This window comes from Nicotiana sylvestris, chromosome 8 (genome assembly GCF_000393655.2).
Source record: "Nicotiana sylvestris chromosome 8, ASM39365v2, whole genome shotgun sequence".
Classification (NCBI taxonomy): domain Eukaryota; kingdom Viridiplantae; phylum Streptophyta; class Magnoliopsida; order Solanales; family Solanaceae; genus Nicotiana; species Nicotiana sylvestris.
Genome location: NC_091064.1, coordinates 221,848,252 through 221,868,654, shown reverse-complemented (window position 1 = coordinate 221,868,654; position 20,403 = coordinate 221,848,252). Strand labels below are relative to the sequence as shown.

At 35.3% G+C, this 20,403-nt stretch overlaps 1 protein-coding gene across 1 annotated transcript; it reads right to left on the bottom strand.

Annotated features, from left to right (window-relative positions):
• Positions 1–18,546: 18,546 nt before the first annotated feature.
• On the bottom strand, positions 18,547–18,879 carry LOC104226454 (uncharacterized). Its single transcript, XM_070155324.1, has one exon. It carries the CDS (start codon positions 18,877–18,879, stop codon positions 18,547–18,549), a length of 333 nt encoding a protein of 110 aa, XP_070011425.1.
• Between the last annotated feature and the right edge of the window lie 1,524 nt (positions 18,880–20,403).

Below are 20,403 nucleotides of genomic sequence, written 5' to 3'. Positions count from 1 at the left end.
TAGTTTAGGCAACTTGTTAGAATCAAACAATGCACTACTTGACTGATACTCAATCGAACACTTGCTTTTCTCTAAAAAAGTGAACATCGTTCTAACACGAAGAAAATAGATGAAGAAAATCAACTTGAAATAGAAGAATAGTATAATTATGGTGTAAAATGGATTTTAATTCATACAGTAAGGATTATCATGCAATGTGGTGTACCGACTAGGATTGCAATGGAGTGATAAGTACTCATTTATTATTAACCAAATATCGCGGGTTTGAGCCATGAGTATGAAGTCGACTTTGTTAGGAAGCGCTTTATCCTCAACATGGGATTTTATAGTGGGAATTCGAATTTAGTGAGGCTCTACCGGACATCAGGTGAGAATCAAAAGAATTCACTGAATATGGTATTGAATAAGATCTGTGTACTTATCAAGAATATATATATTCTGACAAAATATAACATGAATACTATATTCATTTTTCTCTTTTGGGACAAAAGTATTCGAGAATATTACATATGTTTCCCCAAGAGAACAAAAAGGAAAAGATTTTAAAAATTGAATGTAAAATTGAAATTTTGGGAGTTCAGAGTTGATTTGGAAGGAGAATTCTCATTTCGGAAGCTTCAAGATGGAAGAATTGACTAAGGTTGGATTTTTGAAGTAAACAACCTCAGAATCGGGATTTGAAGGTTCCAGCAGGTTTGTATGATAATTTCAGACTTGGGCGTATGTTCGGATCGGGTTTTGGATGATCCGGGAGCGTTTCGGCGTCTATTGTGGAAGTGGGCATTTTGGGAAGAATTTCATAAATTTGGGTTGCAGTGCAATTCACTGTTATCTATGTCTGTTTCGAATTTCGAGTTTGGGAATACCCTCGTATGGTAATTCTGGTTTTGGGGGCGGATCCAGAAGTGGATTCGGAGGTCTGTAGGTCATTTTGGAGTCATTTGGCTAAAGTAAGAAATTTGAAGGTTTTGAGAAGTTTGACCGGAGGTAGAATTTTTTATATCGGGGTTGGATTCTGATTTCGGAAGTTGGAGTAGGTTCATAATGTCTAATATGACTTGTGTGCAAAATTTGAGGTCAATTGGATGAGATTTGATAGGTTTCGGCATCGAATGTTGAAGTTTGAAGCTCTAAAGTTCATTAAGCTTGAATTGGGTTGTGATTCGTGATTTCGATGTTGTTTGATGATATTTGGAGGCTCGACTAGGTTCTTAATGTGTTTTGGGACATGTTGGTATAATTGGATGAGGTCCCAGGTGCCTCGGGTGGATTCCGGGTGATTAACGAATCAAATTTGGAGTTAGAAGAAGAACTGAGCAGCTGCCTTCTGGTGTAACCGCACCTGCGAGACTTGGGCCGCAGGTGCGGGGCCTCAGAAGCAACCCTATGAGTTGTAGAAACGGTTTTGGCTGGGAGTGATGGGACCGCAGATGCGTTCATCTCGCCGCAGAAGTAAGACCGCACCTGTGGAAGGGAAAGCACAGAAGCAGAAATGGGCTAGAAGCCCTAGACCGCAGAAGCGGTAATTTGTCTGCGCCTGCAGAATCGTAGAAGCAGTCAAGTGACCGCAGGTGCGAAAAATCGTTGGGCAGTGTGTTTATCTAAAAGACGGGTTTTGGCTCATTTCATCTCAAATCTTTTATGGGAGCCGATCTTTGGAGCAACTTGGGAGTGCCATTTTCATCACCAAGCATGAGGCAAGTGGTTTATACTGGTTTTGAGTTAAATACATGATTATATATGGATTTTGGTAGAAAACCTAAAATTTGATATTTTTGGATTTTGACCACGAACCACGAATTTGGGCATGGAATTGGAAATAAATTATATATTTAAGTTCGTGAGATTATGGATAAAGTTTATCTTCAAAAAATTTCGGAATTCGGGCACGTGGGCCTGAGGGCGATTTTATTGATTTTCCGAGCGGAGCTGGGAATTTGTTGTAAATTGAATTTTTATGAGTATTCGAGCGTATATTAATGGGTTCGCATAATTATTGGCTAGTTTCCGAGCATTGAGCATCGGTTTGAGTCGTCGGAATGGCTTGAAAGCCGGTTATGGAACTCAGGAGTGAGGTAAGTCTCCTTTCTAATCTTATAAGAGGGAATTAACCTCATAGATGAACTAAATTATTATGTGCTTTTGCTTGTGGGGGCTACGTACACACGAGGTGACGAGAGTCCGTACATAGCTACTAGTTATGCCTATGTCCGGGTAGTTTTAAGCTCACATCATGCCTTGTTGATATTGTTATTGATTTATGCTCATTGTTGCCTTGAGAGGGAGCGAGATTGAGTTTGCTTATTAAATATTTTGAAAAGAGTTGAAATTGAAGAATTTAATATTTAAAAGGTTTCATTTGAACTTCGTAACTTCAAAAAGAATTGAGAAATATTATAATATCTTAAGAAATCTATGTGTATCCGTGTCGCATGTATGTTTCGCAAGTGGGGTAATTTCCTTAAAAAGCTATAAGCTAGATTTCCCTCATTTTGAAAACAATTAAGAAAGAGATATGATTTTAATGTTAAATTTATATTTGACCGCGTCGCATGTATGATTTGCAAGCGGAGTAATTTCTTAAATTTATATTTGACCGCATTGCATGTATAATTCGTGAGCGGGGACCGCGTCGCATGTGCGATTCGCGAGCGGAAAAATAGATGCATCTATGGTTCGCGCCGTTCGACCCTCGACAGTGCACAGTTTATATTTATGTTGGATCGGGCCGAACGTCCTCGGTGGAAATTATGTGTGATAACTGGAAACCCTTTTTTATAATTTGTATAAATTTGTCGTTGAAATATCATTTGTTTTATATGAAGGAAGTCTTTTGGGGTTCCTTAATAATAATGAAAGAATTGTTCAGCTCTCTTCTTGTTCTGAGTTTTGTTGTTATCTCTATATATCATGTTAAATTAGAACCTCATATTATGATATTATTGGACCACTAGTAAGTATCGAAGTCAACCTCTCGTCACTACTTCTTCGAGGTTAGACTGGATACTTACTGGGTACGCGTTGTTTTCGTACTCATACTACACTTGTTGTGCATTTTTGTTGCACAGGCACATGTATGTCTAGTGGCCTTGTGGGTGCAGCAGCGTGGTTGATATGGGGATTTAGGTGAGCTGCATCTTATGTACGATCCGCAGCTAGCAGAGTCTCCTTCAGAGTATTTACATTTTTCTCTTATGTCCAATTTGTATTCCGGACAGATGCTGTATTTTATTTTGTTGCCTAGTGAATGCTCATGCACTTGTAACACCGGGTTTTGGGATGATTATGAGATATTCAATATTGAAAATTTGAAAACATTATTATTTATGCGGTAAAGTTTATCTTTTACTAGTAAAAATGAAGGAGATTTATGATTTTAAAGGTATTAAAAATAAGAATTTAATTAACTATTTGGTGTTGGTTTGTCTGACAGTGGTGTTCGACGTGTCACGGCCTTCAACAGATTTTGGGTCGTGACAAAAAATTTCTCAACGCTATTTATATATAGTTATATACAAATTCAGCATCTAAATAATTTTTATTTCCAACCGAAATATTAGAGTTAAGTTCTAATAATTACAATTTAACTTTGCACTCAAGTAATGCATGGTTCACATATCGTCTAAACTTTCTGCTTCTCTTGCTTCTCCATCCGTTGTACCTTTCTCATGAAATAAAGTGATTTTTCCTAGTAAGGTTTTAATGAGGCACATTATCTTTTAATGAACATCCAAGGGGGAGTGTTATAAATATATTATATTATGGATGTTCATTTAGTACTCCGTTGTAAATAAGCTTCCTGAAGAAGCTTATCCATATGGGACTCCACCGTAAATATGTTTATCTATTTAGTACTATATTGGAAATAAGCTTCCTGAAGAAGCTTATCACTTCGGTACCCGGTTATGGATAAACATTACCCCCAGTAGAAGTTTATCCATATCGGGTATAATAAGCTTATCTTTTCAGTACCCAGTTATGGATAAACATTACCCCCGGTAGAAGATTATCCATACCGGGTATAATAAGCTTATCCATTCAGTACTCCGTTATGGATAAATATTGCTCTCAGTAGAAGATTATCCATATCTGGTACAGCAGCAGCTTACACAGCAGCTTGTAGCAGCTTACACAATAGCTTGTAGTAGCAGCTTACACGGCAGCTTATAGTAGCTTACACTGCAGCTTGTAGTAGCAGCTTACACAGCAGCTTGTAGTAGCAGCTTACACAGCAGCTTCCTTTCTTCTATAAATAGAAGAGATTTCAGTTCATTATGTACATCAGTTTGAATTCGAATAATATATCAGTTTCTCTCTATACTTGTCTTTACTTTATAGTCTTTATTTCATAACACGTTATCAGCACGAAGCTCTACCATCTCGAGCAAATATTTTGAAAGTATCTGAGGTAAGAACTTTCTTTTCCTAAATAATGTCAAATCTTTCTAAACTTGAATTTGTAGCCCTGGATATATCGGGCAAAAGCTACATGTCTTGGGTGCTTGATGCTGAAATTCATCTTGATGCGATGGGTCTGGCAGACACCATCAAAGACAAAAATCAGGCATCAAACCAAGACCGTGCCAAAGCAATGATATTCCTACGTCATCACCTTGATGAGGGCCTGAAAATAGAATATCTTACTGTTAAAGATCCAGTCATACTGTGGAATAATTTGAAATATAGATATGACCACCTGAAGATGGTCGTTCTTCCACAAGCACGATATGATTGGACTCATCTAAGGCTACAAGATTTTAAATCTATCAGTGAGTATAATTCTGCTATGTTCAGAATTATTTCCCAATTGAAGTTATGTGGTGATAATATTGCTGATCATGATATGTTGGAGAAAACTTTCACCACTTTTCATGCCTCGAATATGCTCCTGCAACAGCAATATCGAGAGATGGGATTTAAAAAGTATTCTGAACTTATCTCACATCTTCTTATAGCAGAGCAACATAATGGGCTATTAATGAAAAATCATGAAAGCCGACCTATTGGTTCTTGTCCATTCCCTGAAGTGAATGAGACGAACTTCCACCAAGCTAAACGTGGAAGAGGTCGTGGCCCCAGTCGTGGTCATGGCCGTGGTCGGGGAAGAAACCCCAATCATGGTAATAATAATGCACCAAAGAAGCCTCCTCACCACCAGCAGTGGAAAAGGAAGGAACAAAAGCATGAAGCGGTGCAAGCGCCAAATGTAGAAAATGCATGCTATAGATGTGGAGGAAAAGGGCACTGGTCACGTACTTGTCGTACGCCAAAGCACCTGGTTGAGCTTTATCAAGCCTCCCTGAAGAAGACAGAGAAAAATGCTGAAGCAAATTTTATTTCTGAAGATAATTTAGACTTCATGCATTTGGATGTAGCTGATTACTTTGCACTCCCAGAAGGAGAAACAAGTCATGTAATCGGTGGTGAATCTGTAGAAATGTAAATATTTTAATTTTTGTTATTTGTAATAGATAGTATGGTTATGTAATTGTTGTACATAAAGAAAAATTATGATTTGATAATGATGTTTACTATAATATATCTTATTTATGTCATTTTAAAGAATATGGATAATATTATTAGATCAACTTAAACTCTAGCAGAGTTTGCAAGAAATATACAACCACCAGAAGTAGTTATATTTCATATATCTCATTGTAATTATATTTTGTTAACCACCAGAAGTGGTATATGTCTATGATCACCAGAAGTGATAATTTAGGCTTTCTATAGTTACAATTGAAGATAAGCTACATAAATATTCTCTATATTAAATGCACGCCTCGATTTGCTCCTGAAGTAGTAAATATTTTAAAAGAGGTTGAGGCATCACAATTTGATGTGATTAATGCGCATTCAGATAATTATGTTCGATTTCCTGAAGGATGAGAACTTTTGATAATATTAATCCATTCCCTGAAGTGAATGTGACAATACTAATAAGTCGGGTAAATATGAACGCGCTCTTGATGTGAATACATTACAATTCACCTCCAGAAGAGTTAATATAATTGAGAGAATATATACTCAATATTTCGTATTTTAAATTTGCTCCTGAAGAAGTAACACAGTTGAAATTGCCTCCTGAAGTGGAAAAATATTAGGAAGAAGAGTTTTCGTGTGCTTAAACAATTGTTTTACATTGTTTATTCGATTGTGATTTTCTCTCATGACACCAGCAGTGTCTGAGCAATATTTGATAGTACAAAATGTATCAATAACTCCTGAAGAGCTAAATGTTTGCCTAAAGAATACATGACACCAGTAGTGCCAGATAAATATTAGATTGTGGATAATAAATTAAGGCTCTCGAAGAGCTTATGTACAAATATGTCATTCATATTATATGATTATGGTCAAAACATATGTTGTAGTAAACTTGAAGTTTACTAATACAAATGGCTATCATATTGAGACTACAAATGATTGGAAGATTGATAATCTTCATGTTTCCACAATCATAGGGGGTAAAATAATATGTATGTGAGAAGTTACCTGCCTTATTCTTTAATTTGTACTATATCATGTATCACAGTAAACCAGAAGTTTACTAAAGCAAAAGTTTATGCCATAGTAAACCAGAAGTTTACTAAGAGATAGCACATGACATGATAAACTTGAAGTTTTCATTTGCCATTTTTAAATGAGCTATTTGAGAATTCAGATAAGCATATACTAAAGAACTAGAAGATTCTTCAGGAATTCTCATGTGTTGCTTGTTCTCATAATGAATTGATTATACCAGCTAAAGTTGGGACTAAGACCCCTGATTCTAAAATATATAAAAGATGAATATTGGCCCGTTCACCTATCATGTGAACCACTTATAGGTGCATATATGAGATGGTTACATGTGTAATTATTGTCAACCTGCAGTTTGGCATTTGGAATTGTTTTTCTCGATTAAGAGCATAATTTTCAGATTATGAAATCAAGACAGTTCATCTTGATAATGCTGGTTTATATCCAAGCTGGTTTAGCATTGAATACCTCCTATTAATGTCTAAACCATTGCTTATGAGAACAAAGCTTCATGTGTTGGTCTAAGATTTTCTAAATTGCATATAGCAGCACTTGTATGCATCAGATCAACAATATATGATAAGTCCTCCCTTCACAATTGGTTTAGGATCAGAAACCAAATATTTTTACTATCTTTTGTTGTGTGGTATATGATTAATTTCTCTACCATAATACACAAAGATATGTTTCCCAAAGATGATTGGGGATATATGTTAGTTTTTCTAACATTTGGGGGATGGAATAAACAGTTGAAAAATATGCTATATGAATCGAATTATCATGATCCTCACTTAGAAGATAATTCAAGTCGAATGCCAGAAGCATTTGCTGATCCAAAATTAAATATCATATTTCAGCTGCAAATGCTCCTATTAAAATTAAAGTCCCTGAAGGATAGAGTTTACTGTACGCATGAAGCGTGGTAGACCAATCGGTTCCAAAGGTAACAATCCTTGAAAAATAGTAGGAGCTAATGATCAAAATGATCATAATGAGGAGGAAATAAGCTCTAGAAGAGCCCACGACATAACATTTCATGAAACTCCCGAAAAAGTTCAGGTACCTGAAAATAAAGAAAGTGATGAGATCTCCACAAGTTATGTCGCTTCGGAACTGACACAAAATGATCGTCGACGATACATTTAATACAATATAGTGCACAATATTGTAAACGATTGTGAGGATCGGACTAGCAGTCCAGACACTTGAAGATGTCGTACCATTTAGATACAAGTCTTAACCTATATGACTTATTTGGCTAAATCTATATGAAGATCCTTGAAGGATTGAAAATGCCCGAAGCATATAATTCAAAGTCTTGAGAAATGTACTCGATCAAATTATAAAGATCTTTGTACGGTTTAAAGCAATCTGGGCGCATGTGGTATAATCGCCTTAGTGAATATTTGCTGAAAGAAGGTTACATAAATGATGTTATTTGTCCATGTATTTTTATAAAGAAAATGGCATCAGAATTTGTTATACTTGCTGTTTATGTTGATGACATAAATCTTGTTGGAACTCCAGAAGAGCTTCAAAAGGCAATTGAATATCTTAAGAAAGAATTTGAGATGAAAGATCTTGGAAAGACAAAACTTTTTCTTGGTCTGCAAATTGAATATTTAGCAGATGGGATCTTTATCCATCAATCTGCCTATACAGAAAGAGTCTTAAAACGCTTTTACATGGACAAAGCGCACTCATTGAGTACACCAATGGTTGTTTGATCACTTGAAGTAAATAAGGATTTGTTCCGACCTCCAGAAGAGGACGAGGAACTCCTTGGTCCTGAAATACTCTATCTCGGTGTAGATGTGCACTTATTTATCTTGCTAATGCTAACAAAAGTGGTGCAAATCATATTGGTAATGCAGGTTATTTATCCGATACCCATAAAGTTCGATTTCAAACCGGCAAGCAGGGAATGCATATGATTGAGATCAGTGATTCATTCGAGAAACATGTGGGTTGGAATGTGATAAAAGACCCACAATATTATACGGAGACAATGTTTCATGCATAGCACTATTAAAGGGAGGATTTATAAAAGGAGATAGAACGAAGCACATTTCACCAAAATTGTTCTACACACACGATCTTCAGAAAAGTGGTGACATTGATGTGCAACAAATCCGTTCAAGTAATAATCCAGCAGATTTATTCACTAAATCTTTGCCAACTTCAACTTTTGAGAAGATGGTATACAAGATTGGAATGCGGAGACTCAAATATTTGAAACAAGGTTTTCATCAGGGGGAGTAAAATACGCGATGCACTCTTTTTCCCTTACTAAGGTTTTTCCCATGGGGTTTTCCTTATAAGGTTTTTAATGAGGCACCTAGCAATGCGTCTTACTAAATATGTGTACTCTTTTTCCTTCACTGGTATTTTTTTTCCCACGTGGTTTTTCCTAGTAAGGTTTTAATGAGGCACATTATCTTTTAATGAACATCCAAGGGGGAGTGTTATAAATATATTATATTATGGATGTTCATTTAGTACTCTGTTGTAAATAAGCTTCCTGAAGAAGCTTATCCATATGGGACTCCACCGTAAATATGTTTATCTATTTAGTACTATATTGGAAATAAGCTTCCTGAAGAAGCTTATCACTTCGGTACCCGGTTATGGATAAACATTACCCCCAGTAGAAGTTTATCCATATCGGGTATAATAAGCTTATCTTTTCAGTACCCAGTTATGGATAAACATTACCCCCGGTAGAAGATTATCCATACCGGGTATAATAAGCTTATCCATTCAGTACTCCGTTATGGATAAATATTGCTCTCAGTAGAAGATTATCCATATCTGGTACAGCAGCAGCTTACACAGCAGCTTGTAGCAGCTTACACAGCAGCTTGTAGTAGCAGCTTACACAGCAGCTTATAGTAGCTTACACTGCAGCTTGTAGTAGCAGCTTACACAGCAGCTTATAGTAGCAGCTTACAGAGCAACTTCCTTTCTTCTATAAATAGAAGAGATTTCAGTTCATTATGTACATCAGTTTGAATTCGAATAATATATCAGTTTCTTTTTATACTTGTCTTTACTTTATAGTCTTTATTTCATAACATGAAGTTTAATGTAAGTCGAGAATTTGCAAAGGTTGCTGGTCTTTTGGCCTAGAAATGGTGTCAATAATCTATATTTCTTACACGTCTCTTAGAAGACTAGTGGAAGACTGGAAAATAATTAATATGGACAAAAATAGTTTAAGTAACTTGTTAGAATAAAAAATCCACTACTAGTCTGATACTCAATCGAACATTTTCTTTTATCTAAAAAGGGAACATTGTTCTAACACGAAGAAAATAGATGAAGAAAATCAATTTGAAATAGAACAATGGTATAATTCTGGTGTAAAATGGATTTTAATTCATACAGGAGGGATTATCATGCAATGTGGTGTACCAACTAGGATGACAGTGGAGTAATAAGTACTCATTTATCATTAATCAGATATCGGGGGTTTTGAGCCATTAGTATGAAGTCGACTTTGTTAGGAAGCGCTTTATCCTCAACATGGGATTTTATAGTGGGAATTCGAATTTAGTGAGGCTCTACCGGACATCAGGTGAGAATCAAAAGAATTCACTGAATATGGTATTGAATAAGATTTGTGTACTTATCAAGAATATATATATTCTGACAAATTCTCTATAGCTGATGTTAGTCTAGGCCAGTTCTTGACTGCCTCAATCTTCTTCGAATAAACATGAATACTCTATGTTGATACAACATGACCCAGAAATGCAACTGAACTCAGCCAGAACTCACACTTCGAGAACTTAGCATATAACTAATTATCTTTCAGAGTCTGAAGAACCACTCTGAGATGCTGCTCGTGCTCCTCCTGGCTGCGGGAATATATCAAAATATCATCAATGAAGACTATCACGAATGGGTCCAAATAAGGCCTGGACATTCGGTTCATCAAATCCATAAAAGGCGCTGGGGCATTGGTCAACCCAAATGACATGACCAAGAACTCATAATGCCCGTACTGAGTGCGGAAAGCTGTCTTAGGGACATCGGATGCCCTAATCCTCAACTGATGGTAGCCAGATCTTAAGTCGATCTTTGAAAATACCTTGGCACCCTGAAGCTGATCGAGCAAATCATCGATCCTCGGCAGTGGATACTTATTCTTGATGGTGACCTTGTTCAACTGCCGGTAATCAATGCACATTCTCATCGAACCATCCTTTTTCTTAACAAACAATACTGGCGCACCCCAAGGCGAAACACTGGATCTAATGAACATGAATACTATATTCATTTTTCTCTTTTGGGACAAAAGTATTCGAGAATATTACATATGTTTCCCCAAGAGAACAAAAAGGAAAAGATTTTAAAAATTGAATGTAAAATTGAAATTTTGGGAGTTCAGAGTTGATTTGGAAGGAGAATTCTCATTTCGGAAGCTTCAAGTTGGAAGAATTGACTAAGGTTGGATTTTTGAAGTAAACAACCTCAGAATCGGGATTTGAAGGTTCCAGCAGGTTTGTATGATAATTTCAGACTTGGGCGTATGTTCGGATCGGGTTTTGGATGATCCGTGAGCGTTTCGGCATCTATTGTGGAAGTGGGCATTTTGGGAAGAATTTCATAAATTTGGGTTGCAGTGCAATTCACTGTTATCTATGTCTGTTTCGAATTTCGAGTTTGGAAATACCCCCGTATGGTAATTCTGGTTTTGGGGGCAGATCCAGAAGTGGATTCGGAGGTCTGTAGGTCATTTTGGAGTCATTTGGCTAAAGTAAGAAATTTGAAGGTTTTGAGAAGTTTGACCGGAGGTGGAATTTTTTATATCGGGGTTGGATTCTGATTTCGGAAGTTGGAGTAGGTCCATAATGTCTAATATGACTTGTGTGCAAAATTTGAGGTCAATCGGATGAGATTTGATAGGTTTCGGCATCGAATGTTGAAGTTTGAAGCTCTAAAGTTCATTAAGCTTGAATTGGGTTGTGATTCGTGATTTCGATGTTGTTTGATGAGATTTGGAGGCTCGGCTAGGTTCGTAATGTGTTTTGGGACATGTTGGTATAATTGGATGAGGTCCCAGGTGCCTCGGGTGGATTCCGGGTGATTAACGAATTAAATTTGGAGTTAGAAGAAGAACTGAGCAGCTGCCTTCTGGTGTAACCGCACCTGCGAGACTTGGGTCGCAGGTGCGGGGCCTCAGAAGCAACCCTATGAGTTGCAGAAACGGTTTTGGCTGGGAGTGATGGGACCGCAGATGCGTTCATCTCGCCGCAGAAGTGAGATCGCACCTGCGGAAGGGAAAGCGCAGAAGCGGAAATGGGCTAGAAGCCCTAGACCGCAGAAGCGGTATTTTGTCCACACCTGCAGAACCATAGAAGCGGTCAAGTGACCGCAGGTGCGAAGAATCGTTGGGCAGTGTGTTTATTTAAAAGACGGGTTTTGGCTCATTTCATCTCAAATCTTTTATGGGAGCCGATCTTTGGAGCAACTTGGGAGTGCCATTTTCATCACCAAGCATGAGCCAAGTGGTTTATACTGGTTTTGAGTTAAATACATGATTATATATAAATTTTGGTAGAAAACCTAAAATTTGGTATTTTTGGATTTTGACCACGAATTTGGGCATGGAATTGGAAATAAATTATATATTTAAGTTCGTGGGGTTATGGATAAAGTTTATCTTCAAAATATTTCGGAATTCGGGCACGTGGGCCTGAGGGCGATTTTATCGATTTTCTGAGCGGAGCTGGGATTTTGTTGTAAATTGAATTTTTATGAGTATTCGAGCATATATTAATGGGTTCGCATAATTATTGGCTAGTTTCCGAGTATTGAGCATCGGTTTGAGTCGTCGGAAGGGCTTGAAAGCCGGTTATGGAACTCCGGAGTGAGGTAAGTCTCCTTTCTAATCTTATACGAGGGAATTAACCCCATAGATGAACTAAATTATTATGTGATTTTGCTTGTGGGGGCTACGTACACACGAGGTGACGAGAGTCTGTACATAGCTACTAGTTATGCCTATGTCCGGATAGTTTTAAGCTCACATCATGCCTTGTTGATATTGTTATTGATTTAAGCTCATTGTTGCCTTGAGAGGGAGAGAGATTGAGTTTGCTTATTAAATATTTTGAAAAGAGTTGAAATTGAAGAATTTAATATTTAAAAGGTTTCATTTGAACTTCGTAACTTCGAAAAGAATTGAGAAATATTATAATATCTTAAGAAATCTATGTGTATCCGTGTCGCATGTATGTTTCGCAAGTGGGGTAATTTCCTTAAAAAGCTATAAGCTAGATTTCCCTCATTTTGAAAAGAATTAAGAAAGAGATATGATTTTAATATTAAATTTATATTTGACCGCGTCGCATGTATGATTCGCAAGCGGAGTAATTTCTTAAATTTATATTTGACCGCATTGCATGTATAATCCGCGAGCGGGGACCGCGTCGCATATACGATTCGCGAGCGGAAAAATAGATGCATCTATGGTTCGCGTCGTTCGACCCTCGACAGTGCACAATTTATATTTATGTTGGATCGGGACGAACGTCCTCGGTGGAAATTATGTGTGATAATATAACTGGAAACCCTTTTTTATAATTTGTATAAATTTGTCGTTGAAATATCATTTGTTTTATATGAAGGAAGTGTTTTGGGGTTCCTTAATAATAATGAAAGAATTGTTCAGCTCTCTTCTTGTTCTGAGTTTTGTTGTTATCTCTATATATCATGTTAAATTAGAACCTCATATTATGATATTATTGGACCACTAGTAAGTGTCGAAGTCAACCCCTCGTCACTACTTCTTCGAGGTTAGACTGGATACTTACTGGGTACGCGTTGTTTTCGTACTCATACTACACTTGTTGTGTATTTTTGTTGCACAGGCACATGTATGTCTAGTGGCCTCGTGGGTGCAGCAGCGTGGTTGATGTGGGGATTTAGGTTAGCTGCATCTTATGTACGATCTGCAGCCAGCAGAGTCTCCTTCAGAGTATTTACATTTTTCTCTTATGTCCAATTTGTATTCCGGACAGATGCTGTATTTTATTTTGTTGCCTAGTGAATGTTCATGCACTTGTAACACCGGGTTCTGGGATGATTATGAGATATTCAATATTGAAAATTTGAAAACATTATTATTTATGCTGTAAAGTTTATCTTTTACTAGTAAAAATGAAGGAGATTTATGATTTTAAAAGTATTAAAAATGAGAATTTAATTAACTATTTGATGTTGGTTTGCCTGACAGTGGTGTTCGATGTGTCACGGCCTTCAACAGATTTTGGGTCGTGACAAAAAAATTCTCAACGCTATTAATATATAGTTATATACAAATTCAGCATCTAAATAATTTTTATTTCCAACCGAAATATTAGAGTTAAGTTCTAATAATTACAATTTAACTTTGCACTCAAGTAATGCATGGTTCACATATCGTCTAAACTTTCTGCTTCTCTTGCTTCTCCATCCGTTGTACCTTTCTCATGAAATAAAGAAAATTTTTGTGTGACCTAATAAAATTATTCTATTATTATATAATAAATACAACTAAAGAAAAAATGAAGTTTAATGTAAGTCGAGAATTTGTAAAGGTTGCTGGTCTTTTGGCCTAGAAATGGTGTCAATAATCTATATTTCTTACACGTCTCTTAGAAGACTAGTGGAAGACTGGAAAATAATTAATATGGACAAAAATAGTTTAAGTAACTTGTTAGAATAAAAAATCCACTACTAGTCTGATACTCAATCGAACATTTTCTTTTATCTAAAAAGGGAACATTGTTCTAACACGAAGAAAATAGATGAAGAAAATCAATTTGAAATAGAACAATGGTATAATTCTAGTGTAAAATGGATTTTAATTCATACAGGAGGGATTATCATGCAATGTGGTGTACCAACTAGGATGACAGTGGAGTGATAAGTACTCATTTATCATTAATCAGATATCGCGGGTTTTGAGTCATTAGTATGAAGTCGACTTTATTAGGAAGCGATTTATTCCCGATATGAGATTTTATGGTGGGAGTTCGAATTTAGTGAGGCTCCAATATAGTACCGGATACCAGGTGAGAATCAAAGAATTCAATGAATATCGCGTTGAACAAGATTTGTGTACTTTTCAAGAATATATATATATTCTAACTAAAATAACGTTACTATATTCATTTTTCTCTCTTTTGGGACAAATGTATTCGAGAATACTATATGTTTCCCCAAGAGAACAAAAAGGAAAAGATTTTAAAAAATGAATGTAAACAAAAAGAACCAAAATCAATCTAAAGACTCAAAAGGAAACATGAGTCAAGCACATCCAACTTGAACAATGGGGCAAGGCTATAGGCCAAAAGTTTACCTTGTCGTATAAGTAACGTTTCCCTTGTCCAATGTCTACTAGCCTTGCGAGTTAAACGACATCAAACAATGAAAAATTCTGCATACGCTGCTGTCAATCGAAAATAGATTCAAGAATTAACAAAAATATTAGATCCAGATGGAGTTGTTGCCTAAGAGCTGTATTCCCTCGCTGCCAACACCCCCCCCCCTCCTCCCGCCCCCAATACAACACACAAGGAGTACAAAAATATACCCATAGTTACATCTTAATTCGAAGTAAGTTGAAGTCGGTTATCTAAATATTCCGTTTATGTCTCTATATTTCCCCCCTCCCCCTCCCAAAAAAAGACAATTAAAAAATATGATGTAGAAATATCAAGATAGAATTGTTGCTTGAGACTGAGTCTTTGAATTCTCATCCCATACCAAAAGCAGAAATTTCTTTTGATTGCAAGAGCTACTGAGATGTCAATTCGAAAGTATCAAAATCCAATAGGAAAAAAAAAAAAGAATTGTTTTGAGGTTCTTTTGACTAGTTAATTGACTGGAATTCATGTGATAAATTTGAAAGAAAATTTAAATTTGCTCAGGGTTCTACTTGACGTATTTTTCGAAAGACTACAACACTTTTTCAAGTTTTTACTCAATTAAGTAAGATAAAAAACCTTCTGTAAGGGTTACAACTAAGATTATCAAAAGTTACACTTACTTGATCAATTATCTAATATTAGGGGTAATTTGGTTCAATGCATTATGTAGAATTTACTTGAGCAAATAAAGATCTACTTTTTCAACACGTTAAAACTTAACTTAATTAAGGGTTTTTTTCCTAGTACTACTATAATAAAGACTTTATTACCAATTTTCTCTAGGTTTAGTAGTTTTTTCCAAATACCCTACTTTCTTTTACAATTTTTATACAATTAGTATATTAACTTCCTAAGTCCGTACGTTTTTAATACTACCGTAACAAACGGGAGAAATTCAAAAATAGCCAAATTTACAACTGGTCGTTCATAAATAGCCCAATTTTAAAAGTAATCGAAATTTAGCCACTTTTCATGAAAGATAAATCTGAGCGAAAACACTGTTTAAAACTCGAAAAATACGCCAGTATATTATGCTGGAGTTCCAGCATATTATACTGGAGTTCCAGCATAAGTACACTAGAACTCCAGCATAATATACTGGAGTTTGGAGCACCGGTGCTCCAGTCTCCAGTATATTATACTGGAGCCAGCAAAGTATACCGGTCCAGCATAATATGCTGGAGTTCATATACAGGTGCACCGAACTTTAGTATATTATGCTGGATCGGTCTCTGTTGCAGCAAGATAGTGGCTAATTTTCATTGACTAGGTAAATGCTGGTTATTTTTGAATGACTAGTCCGAAAACTGGCTATACCATGCTATTTTTACGTAACAAACGCGTTCAGCTATCCCCTCAATTATGAAATGCCACAACTGGAAAATTTTGGGTTAGAAAAATTTGGGCTCCATTTCCCATGGGCCATTTTATTAAGCAGATCTCAGACAACTTTATTAGGCTCACTATATTATGCAATAATTGGTAAAATAACACGGGCTAGCTAGTTTTCGGATTGATAATTAAGAAATAAGCAACGTTTGCAAAGTTTTTAGAAATAGCCACTATTTTGCTGAAGCACGGAAAGTACCAGCATAATATGCTGGATTATAGAGCTCCTGCGTATAAACTTCCAGCATATTATGTTGAAACTCCAGCACACGGAAAGTTCTCGCATAACATGCAGGATTATGGAACTTCTGCATATAAACTTCCAGCATATTATGATGAAATCCGAGCACATTATGCTAGAACTTTCTAAGAATATTTTTGTTCAGATTTTGTCTTTACATGAAAAGTGACTAAACTTTGATACTTTTTGAATTGTGGCTATGTTTCAATTACGGAGAAATTCAAAAAATAACCAGATTTACAACTGGTCGTTCAAAATAGCCCAGTTTCAAAAGTAATCGAAATTTAGCCACTTTATGTAAAGATAAATCTGAGCGAAAACACTGTTCAAAATTCGAAAAATACGCCAGTATATTATACTGGAGTTATGTTGGAACTCCAGCATAATATGATGGAGTTCCAGCATAAGTACACTAGAACCCCAGCATAATATAGTGGAGTTCCAGCAAGTATAATTGTCCAGTATAATATACTGGAGTTTGGAGCACCGGTGCTCCAGTCTCAAGTATATTATACTGGAGTCAGCAAAGTATATCGGTCCAGCATAATATGCTGGAGTTCATACACAAGTGCACCGAACTCTAGTATATTATGCTGGATCGGTCTTTGTTGCAGCAAAATAATGGCTATTTATCATTGACTTCGTAAATGCTGACTATTTTTGAATGACCGATCCGAAAACTGACTATAACGTGCTATTTTTACTTCAATACCAGTTATAAATGTGGCTATTTCTGATTTTGTATCCCGAGTAATGGACGAGTAGAGAATGATCACGCACACTACAAAATATTAGATATAAATTAAGTGAAATGAATTATATGTTATTTGGTTAATTTAAATAAAATTAGATACTAATAAGATTAATATATAATGCGATTGGGTGATAAAATTACCAATGCAGTATTGATTAAACAACTTTCCCTTAGTTTGTAACGTTGCTCAACTGCTCAAGGGAAGTGAAAATGGTAAAAATAATTGTTATTATTATTATTTGAATTAGGTGGAGAGAATAATAGTATAAATAAGAAAACTGTGGAGTTCCAATAATTTTTTGTTCTTTTTGTAATTTTCCTTGGGTATTTGTTTTTTTTTTTTCGGAATCCAAAATAAGAAATCATTTTCCAACTCTTAACCTAGCTTTCCACTTATGCTTGCTCATTCCATTTCCTTCCCTTTCTTGTTTACTTGCATTTTTTAATTTTTCTAAATTTGGTGAAATCAAATCTAATACTACAATTTGATGACCTCAAGAATTAATAGACAAGTGAAAATGAACTAAAGGCATTATATTAAGCTAATTTTAGAATAATTTTGGATTTGAAGAGTGTAAAAGATTATTTATGATGAGCTCAAATAATGAGCTTACTGCCAAAAAATTTTTGCAAAATAAATAAATAAAATTACTTAGGTTCTATGACCTCATCCATACAAAAAAAAGAGCATTCAAAGCCTCAATTAAGTACACAATCAGTAATTACAAGCATGGATTATGACCTCATCCATACAAAAAGGAAACGAAAAAGAAAAAGAGAAAAAAAGAACTCAACTATACAATATGAAGGAAGAAAAGAAAAAAAAAATAAGGCAACGCTTAAGGTATCTTGCGTTCATGCGGGATCAAGGAAGAGTCGCACCTCAAAGTATATGACGTAGACAGTCTACTTTAATACAAACATTAGTGGTTGCTTTCAGGCTCTGGCCCGTGACCTATAGGTCACACGGAGACAACTTTACCGTTCCTCTAAGCCTCCCCTTCGAGAAGAGAAAAGAAGGAGAAAAAAAGACTAGATAAACCACATAACTATCTCAAGTTCGAGCCTGAGAATCTCAAATTCGAGCCCTGAGAATGAAAAAACTTCTAATAAACAGCTGCTCTTTAGGGACCTACGAGCGTGAATCTAAATTAATCGGACTAGTAAATATAAGATACCATATGAAAGGAAATGACCAAAAAAAGAGCATTCTGAAAACTTCATGATCTATCCATCATTTCTGGAACTTCAGGGGTCTCTGTAATACTTTCTAAAGATGGTTTCCATCCACAAGAAATTTTGCCTCTGCTTCTTTCAATTTCTCCTAAAACATCCTCCAAATTTTTCCCTTCTTTGAATTTCAGTTGAAGTAATAGCCATTCCAATTCTTCTTTAGTCAAAACTATTTTCAATCTCATATAAGTTTTGCTCTTTTCCATCCCAATATCTTCTTCCTTTGAAAAATCCCCTGTTTTTTCCTCTGTTTCTTGTTTTTGCATCCTTAATTCTTCTGTATTTTCCCTCTGTAAACATGTCTCTATACAATTTCCCATGATTTTAATAGTGATTTTGCTGTTTCTAAAATGTGGAAAATTAGGGAGAAGGAGAAAGAAGCCAAATCAATAATTTTGAGAGAGAAAGGAGAGAAGTGTTAACTAGGGTGCATGTGAGAGAGGGTGAAGAGATTATTTATATAGATGTTGAATTGAACTATTAAAAAAAATATGGATTAGGTAATTTGCAGCTGTCATTGATTTTACTTTTCATAATTGATAGATTTTTACAGACGAGGATTGTAGTGGAGTTGTAAATAATAATTCATCGAGAGGTTTCGGGTTCGAGACGTGGGTATGAAGTTTCCTTTATTCTTTACTCCTAATATGGGACTTTTCAGTGTGAATCGGATTTAGTCGAGCCCCGATATGAGTACCGAAACATCGGGCAGAAAAAAAAAGATAGATTTTTTCAAGTTTGGCCTTAAATAGTAATACTTACTGAATGCAAAATGTTTTGTGCACCGAGTTGTCCTTTAAGAAATAAGTTCGGTCATGGTATTTGTAAATTTTAAATTTAAGTATTTTATAGAAAATTTTATGTGAGGAATTTTTTTTTAACTCACAAATCTTAGCTTTTTTCTAAGTGAAACTATATTTAAGTAAAAATTACAAAACATTTAAATATTCTTTTTCAAATTAAATCATATATTGTCCACACTATTTTTCCGTTTTTTTCATAGTACCGTAGTATTATTACTGGTTGTTGTTATTATTTTTTCATTTATTTTCTGTTTCCTACAATGCTTATATTATTTTTCTGATTTTTGTTGTTGTCACAAATTCTATTGTCTATTTTCTTCTTTTTGAGATGAGGGCCTCTCGGAAACAGTCTTTCTACCCCTCCGGGGTAGGGGTAAGGTCTACGTATATTCTACCCTCTTCAGACCCCACTTGTGAAATTTTACTGAGTTGTTGTTGTAAATTAAATCATATATTGTCTGAACTCTTAAATATTTAGAGTTGTAATTTTGTGTTTGTTATCTCTAATCACGAGAGTAATGTGTATTAGCGTAGTACGAATTCTCTATAGGAAAAAAAGAAATTATTAATTTCAGTTTTGGAATTATGTATGTGTATTTGTCTTGTTTTTCAAAATATCAATTCTCGTGTTGAATAGTAGATGAAATGAACAAACCCGTGACTAATAGCGTTTTAATTAGTCGTAAATAGATTTCAAAATGAGTACAACTAGCATTTGGTATATTTATTTATTTTTTTTCTTCAATCAAGTATTTAATTGGTCGAAAAAGAATTTAAAAAAAAAAAAAGAGATTAGGCAGGAGAATATGTCGGTCCTGAATTTCATGGAAAGAGACTATTCCTAATCCAAGATTCTATTATTCTTCAATTTTCATATTTCAATCGCTAGAATAGTATACAGTCAAATCTTCCTATAATAGCTTCATTTGTTCAAATATTTTTTGGATGTTATATTAAATTGTTGTTATAGCAAACATATATTATAATAGAACATAAAATTTGATTCCGAAAAAATTTGACTTTTTTATGAAGTGATGTTAT

Excerpts from the sequence above, each read along its gene's own strand:
- LOC104226454 (XM_070155324.1), bottom strand. The coding sequence starts at position 18,879 with ATGGGAAATTGTATAGAGACATGTTTACAGAGGGAAAATACAGAAGAA.